The sequence below is a fragment of the Dipodomys spectabilis genome, unplaced genomic scaffold, assembly GCF_019054845.1.
Source record: "Dipodomys spectabilis isolate Male_0828 unplaced genomic scaffold, ASM1905484v1 ptg000089l, whole genome shotgun sequence".
NCBI classification, from domain to species: Eukaryota; Metazoa; Chordata; class Mammalia; order Rodentia; family Heteromyidae; genus Dipodomys; species Dipodomys spectabilis.
The window spans coordinates 11,319,927-11,330,629 of NW_024870766.1; the positions used below are offsets into that span (position 1 = coordinate 11,319,927).

The 10,703-nt window shown below is 33.3% G+C and overlaps 1 protein-coding gene across 1 annotated transcript in view; it reads left to right on the forward strand.

Moving 5' to 3' along the window:
* Cacna2d1 (calcium voltage-gated channel auxiliary subunit alpha2delta 1) overlaps positions 1-9,405 on the forward strand; it is a 270,236-nt gene extending 260,831 nt beyond the window's left edge. Inside the window, exons 34-36 of the mRNA XM_042684525.1 lie at positions 479-588; positions 951-1,033; positions 8,706-9,405. Of these exons, the coding sequence (XP_042540459.1) occupies positions 479-588; positions 951-1,033; positions 8,706-8,822 (310 nt within the window). The 3' untranslated portion in view covers positions 8,823-9,405. The remainder of the gene's footprint in view (positions 1-478; positions 589-950; positions 1,034-8,705) is intronic.
* Positions 9,406-10,703: the final 1,298 nt, after the last annotated feature.

Consider the following 10,703-nt stretch of genomic DNA (forward strand, 5'->3'; position numbering starts at 1 on the left):
ATGAGATGTTTTAGGTATTACCTTTGAATTTAACATTCATTTAAAAGATTAAACATGTTCATGCTAATAAAATCTATTCTAGGCTGGGAAGGTGGCTCAGTGGTAGAGCGCTTGCCTTGCATGTATGAGGCCCTGGGTTCGATTCCTCAGCACCACATAAGCAAAAAGAAAAAAAGCCAGAAGTGGCGCTGTGGCTCAAGTGGTAGAGTGCTAGCCTTGAGCTGAAGAGCTGAGGGACAGCGGCCAGGCCCAGAGTTCAGGCCCCATGACCAGACCCCCCAAAAAAAAAAAAAATCTATTCTAAATGAAACCTGTCTAATAAAATGCTCTCCTAAAATCTCATACTGTTTTATTTATGATGGTGATGGTTTTTTTCCAGTAGTTCATATTAATTCTTTTGTAATATGTGAGGATTTTTGCAATATTTTATCTTTCCCTGAAATAATATTTATCTCATACATTAACATTTATTTTGCAGAATCTTTCATGTAGAAAAGCTTATGAATACCAACTTAATATTTATAATGGTGGAGAGCAAAGGAACTTGTCCCTGTGACACACGGCTACTCATGCAAGCTGAACAGACATGTATCCTTTGGTGTTAGAGATGTTTGGAACAGAAAGCCATCCTAAAGGAATTTTAAACTTGTCATTTTATTCCTGTTCATAAAGAGAAGAATATTACATTACTGGAGTCAGCCCCACAGAGCCAGAAATAGATCTTACACCCCAAATTTGGCATGCATGTCAAAACTGATTATGCTACATGTTCATTATGAGGAGAAGGAATAATTTATGATTTCTTACATCTCCAAGTTCTTAAATTGATTATGTTCAGGGAAAGTGATGATATGGCTATCCCCTGCTCTCTTTTGGTATCAGACGTATTTCATTGTAATTTCTGTAATCATATCGAAAACAACTTCGTTCTCCTTAACAAGTCTCTTTAGCTGATGGTCCAGACCCTTGCGATATGGTTAAGCAGCCCAGATACCGAAAAGGGCCTGATGTCTGCTTTGACAACAACATCCTGGTAAGGCTACTCTTTTTCTGGAATTAAATCCTATAAATTAATGATCATTTTCCCTAAGAAGTTAAAGAGATAAGTTGAAATTTTAATTCAAATATAATGTCTTAACCACAGTTCTTCTTGTGGACTTGATGTACTTGCTGGTAGAGTTTTTGTTTTTGTTTTTGTTTTTACTTCAGTATTTATGATTAGCATAAACTTGAGTAGTTGATGCTTTTGTCTTTCTCCCAGACCTTGTACTTTCAAACACAACTCTAATCGATTTGCTGATACTCTAGGGTCACTAATATAATTCACAGACTTTCTAATGAATAGTAGCTTGGAGTAAATATTACTTAAAGGTATGTTTATTGTCTATTCATATATAATCCAATTCTAAAATAGTTAAAATCAAATCCTCAAAACTGGTATGTTGCTCTTACTATAAAACTTATATTAGTCCTTTTTTTAGCATTTTATTCTCTTCTAATTTTGTTCTGTAGCTATTCTATATTATGGTTCTATGTTTTTTTTCTACATGGGTTCTGTTTCAGTTATATTAGCTTGTATTATTCCTCTTAATTGTGCTAATTTGGCTTTCGATTATTTAAAATCAGGCCACGTTAATTATTTAATGTTAATTTGATTGAATATTACAAAGAATACTTATTGAATGTTACCTAAAGATTAAGGATATTTTCTGATGAAATCTGTCCCAATTTCAACTGACTTAAAATAGATTATTATTCTACTCTATAGTTTTTCAGTGTTATTTTTTATTAAGTGACTTGTACATACAAGTGAGATCCAAACCTAAAACATTATAATAAATTATTTTAGAAACATAGCCAAAAATCTACCAATTAATATGTATTTTAGAGGTTCTTATTTAGAATAGGTTTGCCTATTTTATTCCAGCAAAATTAATACTTTGTAGTGCTACAGATACTTATTATGAAATTAGGTAATAAAAATGAAGCAAAGAAGTCAAATCAGTATTAGAGAATAGAACTAAAATTGTGAGTATTTTTAGCTGCTCAACCCCAGTTTTCTCTGTGAAAAGTGCTTTCCTTTGTTATAGGGTAAGTAAATAGGTATTGTAATTAAAGCTTTTTTTTTCTTTCTCTAAGCCCAATTTATAGTTTCATTCATTAGGGGAACTTTACTTATTAACTATTACCACCTTTCATAAATGAAAGTTCAAAAGATGATTAAAATAAACTAGACTTCAAATATTCTCAGCCTAGTAAGTTATAGCTGTTATCCAAGGTATTTAAAATATTAGACTAGAACAAAAGTTGCCAGTGATTGGAGTTTCTATAAACTGAATATCAGGTTGTGTGTGAAAGTACAGGTCTTGCTCAGTAGCTTGGTGTGCTAATAATGTGTCGTGTTTTCTTTAGCAGTGGAGTACTTTGGTAATGCTCATTTGCAATGGTCACTGTTGAATCTGCTGTGGATGAAGGCTCACATTAACTGCTAATTGCCAGCAAACTGCATGAAATCTCATCTTGTATGTCTTCTTCTCTGTGTTTTCTTTCCTCTTCCTGTGCTTGCTACTTTGCCCGTTATTAATAGGATCAACTTATATGCACACCGAGTCGTGCCTGTTCCATGATGTCAGCTCCTATCTTCATTTTACTGCAAGTTTTCATGTGGTGTGGATGGTCAGTCACTTTTCTCTAATTTTTCTTTCTTTTGGTTTTTTGGCTTGATATATTTTAGAAAATCCATATCCCTAATTCTATAATAATTAATGTCCGAGAAAAAAGTTGCTAAAATTCCAGTACTGTTATTGTTTTGCAAGTCACTGATTTCAAAGGATAGTTTCTCATTCTGAATACATTACATTTCTTTGTTTATTTTAAAAGAAATCACTATTTTCTCATAGGATGTTTATAGAAACTTTAAATGAGTGTGAAAAATTAATTATAAACTCTTAATGATAATGTTTAATAACAACTACTAGAACTAGTCAGGAGCATAATTTTCCAAAATTGCTGACAAAATTAATGTCTTTATCAAACATTATGGAGTAAATTTCCCAAATACGTTATATTGTTATTGACATAGTATGTGTTTCTCATTTCTGTTTCTCATTCCTAGTTCACGCAAAAAATTTAAGGAGTAGATATCAAATGTGAAAAAAAAACAATATTACCGAATAGATATAGGCCTGACATTTGTGTTCAGTGATCTATTGTTCTGAAATTTAATTTCTGATGCTTGAGAATCATCATGATTGTGTGATTAGGGAAACTTTCATTGTGCTCTTTCTTTACTGGCTCCCAGGTATTCATTGAACAGGAAGCCACTAGATTAAATTGTGCCCAATTTAGCGGGCTAGCGGATGCCAGAAGAGATAGTAGCAGAGCTAGTTTCAGAAAATAATCAATTTTCTTCTGAAATAACAATAGAATGGTTTTTGTAGCAAAAAGTTTCAAATAAAAGTAACCTAGACAGTTTTAGTGGCTAAATATAAGCTCAAAATTACATGATCTCTCTCCATACGGACCCTAATATTGGCATATGAGCTGCTGTTTAAAATGCAGCTTCATCAAAACCTTAAGTAAATTATGCAGAGAGATATATAGAGATATGTGATGAACTTTTAAATAAGGAAAAATAACAGAATTGTATGATTCTATATTATCCCTATTTCTGATCATCATAGAAATGAGACAACTGTAGTTCAAGGGTACCAAATTATATTCTACACATATTTACATATCTTCTCTTTTTTCTTCTTCTTTTTCTTTCTTTTTGGTCAGTCATGGAGATTGAGCTCAGTGCCAGGGCGTTGTCCCTAAGGCTTTTTGCTCAAGGCTAGCACTACCACTTACCACTTTCAGCACCAGCTCCCCTTACAGTTTTCTAGAGATTATTTGAGATAAGAGTCACATGGACTTTCCTTTCTGGACTGGCTTCGAACCCCAATCCTCAGATCTCAGCCTCCTCAGTAGCTAGGATTACAGGTGTGAGCCACCAGCATCTGTCTCATATTTTCACCTGATTCTAATGACTACTCTTCTCCATCACACAAATTTTAGAAAATATTTAGAGGTTATCAATTAGATATAAATTTCTAAATATTGTTTTATAATCTGCCACAGTTTAATGAGCATATTTTCATAACTATGAAAATATAGCATTATAAATATCCCCCTAAAAGCATAATGACTATAAATATAAGATGCACAAGAAACTGAATTAAATCGTACATCCTTATTAAAATACACATATTTGTTAATTTTATATATTGTAATGAAGCCATAGTTCTAAAACAGCTTATTATTAATGAAATGGTGGCTTTGATTTTATTTTCTACTTTTGTAAAATAATGCATGTTTCTGTTTTTCTGCATAAATTGCATAACCAGAAAAAATAAAAAATAAAAATGAGATGTCATTGCTGAATTTCAATGACTACAATATGAATTGTTGATCTCTGCTTGGTGTCTTGATATACTTGCCTTCCAAGCAGAATGACTGTACTCTGTATATGCAGCTAAATGTATGCAGCAGCCGCGTACAAACAAATCCCATCTATATATGTATATAAGTCTTAAACATAGAAAGCAAGGGCTAGGTATACTGTGAAGTCCATAAAGGATATAGATTGTAGGTATTTGTTTATGAAGTACCATACAAACATCTTAAAACACAAAAGGTGTTGAAATCATACCTTTTGATGAGGATTTCATGGATACTTATGTGGTAAAGGAAAACAAAAAGATGACAAAATGCCAGAGGTTTTTAATTAATCTGAGAAAGCAAAGCAAGCCTATGTGTTCACTGAAAAAGTTCATTATTTTATGTAAATCCAATTTATAAAAGTATCTTTGGGGTACATAAAATGTATATGTATCCATACAGCTGTGTCTATGCATGTATTAATATTTCTATATTTAAACAATTTGCCAATTTTTTTCCTATCTCTTTGGGTGATTGTGTCAGTACATTAAAATGCCAGGTAGAAGAAGAATTTACTTCAATTAAGAGTTATAGTTCAGTTCAGTATTCATTCACTTAACAAAAAATAAAATAGACATAGTCTAATAGTATGGTAGAGTTCCTTTTTAATAAGAACAAAATCCAGAGTTCAAACCAGAGTTTGGCAAAAATAAATACACTAACGCATAGATAGATAGAGAGATAGATAGATAGATAGATGTAGGTTTTCTTTGCTGCACTGCCAGAGTGAGTTTAATATAGCTTTGTCGAAACCTAATATCTAATAATTATTTTTGAAGAATATTCATGAGTGATTTGCCCCTTAAAGGGAATTAATGAACTATTTTCAGAAACAATAGGGCACACTTTCCTTAGCTGAATTTAATTTGGCAAAATTGGTTTCTAAAATTATATGTTATTTTAATTACTGTATCCTTTGGGCAATTAGTTTTCCCAGGTTCTGGCTGCAGAAAAAAAAGACAAAGAACGCCTCAATGCTTATTTAGCAACAATAAATTGAAGAGGTTTTTAACTTATACATGGTCATAAAGGTAAACCTTAGAGCAAGCCAAATTAATTGAACTATAATTTAGGTTTCTTTTTCTTTAATAAGTTTTAAAGAAGAAAAGGAAATAGAGAATTTTCAAATGATGTATTTTATTAACAATCTTTTGAGAAAGTTTTAAAGAATTCTAGTAAAATTAGTCAATTGTATTTAAAAATTAAATATATAACATATTAGCATCACATCCTTTACCAGTTTTAATGTGAGGGAATAATCCATTGTTTTTCTACTCTGATAAACATTAAAATTATCAGACTCTTGTTTGATCATGGAGTCAGTGGGAAGACAGAGAAAATACTGAGGTTTCTCCCCTAACCTGTGCATTTGTGAATTTGAAAATGTTCAAAGTATACCTCACAATGTACTTTCCCAGCATAATTTCTATTTTATTATCTGTGATTTCACCATGTGAGAGACACATGAGAAAATATGATCAGGAAACTGGATGGGTGGCTCTTTCAATGTGAATCAACATACAAACCATGGGAACTCCAAATAACTGATCTAAATTTCCATCTCCCAGACTGAAACAGACAAATCCCATTATCACATGGAGGTTATGGGAAAACATTAAAACAATGAAGAGCCAGAGAATATTTTTTTTCTTTTCACAATAAGTTTCTACAATATTAAGACTTATTTCACATTAACAAGAATTTCCTTGAAAAATGCATTCTTTATTACCTGAATGAGTTGTATCTGCATAGGTTTTTACTCCATCATATTGATACTTAGCCTGAATGTGGGTATACTCCTGACTGACATTTAGTCATTTTCTTTTCTTTTCTTGTTTTTGCTGGTTGTGGGGCCTGAACTCTGGGCCTGGGCACTGTCCCTCAGCTCTCTTCTGCTCAAGGCTAGCTCTCTATCACTTGAGCCACAGTGCTACTTCTGGCTTTTTCTGCTTATGTGATGCTGAGGACTTGAGCCCAGGGCCTCATGCATGCAAGGCAAGCACTCTACCTCTGAGCCACCTTCCTAGCCCCTAGTCATTTTACTTATTACTTTATGCTTGTAATCTTTCTAGCCAATTAACATGTGTGCTTCTCAGTTAAGCATTTGCTATTCATTCATCAAATACTTGCTATACACACATTGTGGATCATACCTCTCTTGTATCTGTGAGATATCTGGGATAAATATGTGCACACTAAATGATGCTTTTTAATCTGAAATTTGAATGTAACCTGTGCTCTGTTTTTATCTGGTTACCATACTTGAAGGGCAAAGTATCTGAACCAAGGTTATACAAGGTATAAAGATCTTCAGTGAGCACATGGCCTCTCACACAGAAATAGCATTGGTGTAGCAAAGTACGTAGTGGGAGATAGGACAGGAATGTGGGAAGATGAAAGTGGAGAGACAGCCAAGCTCAAGAATACATGAGACTTTGTAGGCTTTAGCAACAAATGTGGATTTTGTTTGGAGAAGGAAGAGATACTTCAAACAAGATGTCAGAGGAATTGATATATGGTTTTAAGACTGCTTGTTGGAGAAGAGATTGCAAAGGAGTATGGTAGGAGCCACCTAAGAAGACAAATGAGGCACTTTTTTCAAGTGAGTTGTACCTAAGACAGTAAGAATGGTGGGTTTAAGGATATGTTTAGAAGCTAGAATTAAGGGGACATGCTGATGGATGTTATTTGAGAGAAAGAGAGGCACCTCAGATGATACTTTTTTGTACTCTAGAAGTGCCATGCTCAGGAACACAGAACACCTCAGGAACACCTGTGAGAGGAGAGCTGTCATTGTGAAAGTTATAGGAGAATTCAGGCTGACAGAAAGCAGGTGAAATTCAAAAGCCACAGGACTGTACAAGATCACCTCCAAACAAAGTATACATGTAGAAGAAATGAGGAGAGAGAACTAACACCTAGAAAAAATTAACATCTGGAGGACATGAAAGGAAGGTCAAACTAAAGGAGAGTAAGACTAACCACAGACAGAGTTATCAAGGGAAACCAAGAGTGTGTTGGCCAAAGACTAGGGAAAAAATATTTCAACAAAAGCCTGTTATACATTGCTTGTCAAATGCTCCTGAAAAGTCAAATATGATAAGGGAGATTTTTTTAAAATTCTGTTTGCCTTTGAGAGGTAGTTTTGACTACTAAAGTTTTCTTTTGAAGATTTTTTTTAATGTTCATCCTCTCTTCAATGAACAACTAGAAAAGAGTGGGGTTCTTCAGAAACAATTTAAGAAAGAAATATTATCTATTTTCTAAGTGGCAGACACTGTTTTAAAGTCTGGTGAAAAACAGGAAAAAAGAGGAAATGTTCTTATTCTACAAAATTATCTTGGGAGAAAACATTTGTTCATTTATATAATTGATTGTTTTGATTCTGGGAATATGAACCTAGGATTAGTAAAGTTGTGAAAGATGTTTTTAGGAATGATTAGTCAGGAAATTTACAAAACAGATCCTATTACATTAAAAGACAGGAAAGGATATAGAAAACATAAGAGAATATGGAACCTAGGGATAAAAGGTATAGAATAGCTCTGGATTAGTAGGGAAGCAATTGAGCTAGCTCTGCACCCTGGGGGACATAAGCGGATTTACTTAATGCTAATATTTTATAGATTTCTAAGTAAGACAACCCTCTCTTTCTAGTTTAGTTTAGTTTTGTTTTGTTTTTCCTCTGGATCTGTGTTTGCAGGATATCCTTTCATTGCTAACTCTTCAAAGATGTGATTTTTCAATACACTGTAATACTTGATGAAAATCCAGGTGCAGCATATGTTCTACATATGCTCCTATATGTTGGGTATAAGAAACAAATTTAATTGTATTGCTTATTTTTTTCCTTAGGAGCTAAAAATATAATTACTGGGAATTAATAAATATTAGATACTATTTGTATTTCTTACGCTTGTAAATATATAGGATTTCTAGTGCCATGAAAGTAATTGGCATATTACCCAAATTAGCATTTCTTATTTCGTATTTCAAAATCATCAACTTATATCTAAAATGTCAAAGAGTTTGTCAAATGGTGCTAAAGAAATGGTTTTAACCCAAATTACTGAACAATAAAATCTAGGTGAATGTTATTTGGATTCTAGTCAAAAGAATTTTCTAAGGTAAGTTTTTAAGTGGATAGAATATGGAGTCCTCTGAAAGGAGCCTCACGCAATGTTTGTCATTAGGTTTTTTTCTTCCCCCTTCTTTTCTAACAGGAAGATTATACCGACTGTGGTGGTGTTTCTGGGTTAAATCCATCCCTGTGGTCTCTCATTGGACTCCAGTTCCTACTACTTTGGCTGGTATCTGGCAGCAGATGGTTCCTATTGTGACCTCCCAAACCCCAGATCTGCATCAACTCCAGACTCTGACAAAATATGAGCCCTCGATGACATTAGGGTCAATCGTGGAATCAGCAGTACCTTAGTTGGACCTATACCATGGTGTAACTCTAAGGCACAGATCCATAAGCACCCACTGGCTGCATGTCAGGATGTCAGATCCTCCAAATTGTGTGAATGCTGCATCATCTATGTATAACATCAAAGCAAAACTCTATATGTGCTCTGTTGGAAATGTTGGGAGTTTGCTGTTGCATTGGTGATTATATGTACAAGGGCTCCCCATACAATTGTTATGAATCGTAAGAAAGGTCTTGATTTGGATCTGGAATTTCAACTTGCTGCAATTCTACTAAGAAAATCTTTAGGGTGAGGAATGTTATCTTTTGCCTTCATTAACTATTCTGTTCAAAAGTAATCCCTACCTGGAACATCTTTCCTGAATAGAGAGATAGAGAGAGAAAGCAAGAAGGGAGAAAAGAATCCTATTATAATATTAATGGCTAATTTTTAACAGAAAAACGAAATTGCCATGAATAAAATGCCTTACAACGAATGACTTCTCTGCCAAAAATAAAACACAATCGACCATTAAATTTCAGTGAGGTAATGAATTGATGGTTTGAAAATAATCACCAAGATATTATTAAACTTAAGGTGCTTGAGGGTGAAATCTGAATGTGTGGCATATTTCCTCATAAATGTAAGCCCTTAAATGCTTGGATGTAATGTTTCTTTTGTTCCCAGTGCAGTTATGTAGTGCTAGCCAGATATTTAAAAATGCTCTAAGAAAAGCTTGTTGGGGGGAGGGAAGTGTTTTTCTTGTAATATTGAACTTGGGTTACCAAGGGTATTGTGCATGATGCTGCTGCTATTTTAACTTTTTGGTTTGTTTCTCTCTTACTGTAGAGTGTAGTCCATTGAAAAGTTAACTGAGTGACATTATTGTCATGTAAGAATCTGAACCTTGCAGTGTAAACGCACTTGAATCATCTTTTAAAATGTGGTTAAACTACTCTGAATATACTGTGCAATATAAATACTGAATGACTGGGTTAGGTTAATGGTGAAATGAGAATTAATGGATTTTATACAGATTTGTGCTTTTGCCTGGAAAACCTATGTACAGATATTTTAAGTACATAAATCAGATCTAACACATTTATTTTTTGAAAAGTACATATATGTTTTCAATAAAGATTCATCCTTGGTTTCCTCTTTGTTCATCTTGACAGTAGCATGGACAATCCACAAACTGCTGTGGCTTTTGTCCCTCTACTTTAAATGGTGTGATCATTTGGCCAACATTTCTATACAATTGGGTGAGGGTTTTACAACAATCAGAACAAACAGGAAACCTTGAATCTATATGTATGCACATGAACACTTGATTGTGAATAATAAAAATTTGTTTTTATACAGCCTCATTGGTGAAAATGATTAGTGTAGTAAAGCAGGTATTTCATTATAGATTAATATGATAGAAAATGTTATTTATGTTTTGAAAACTTATTTTCAGGAATAAACAGTATTTGAAGAAAGGGTAAGAATAATGAAGAATTATGTTAAAAGCTAAAAGGTTGCGGATATTTTTTATGGTTAAATGATTTTCTTTCTTTTTTCAAACATGCCAAGTAATGGTGTGTGTATATGCTGGAAATATTCTTATATATCATTTTCAAATCAAAGTTATTTATATTATCCAGCATGCTTTAACATGCTCACATATCAAAGATATAATCAGTTCTTTGGCATAATTATTGTTTTTTAGCCTTGCGTATATTTGTAATTTTCCCTATTGTCAATATATCCTGTACATTTCCTTAATTTAAGAATTTTTTTAATTTAAATTGGGGGAAAGGGAAACTGAAA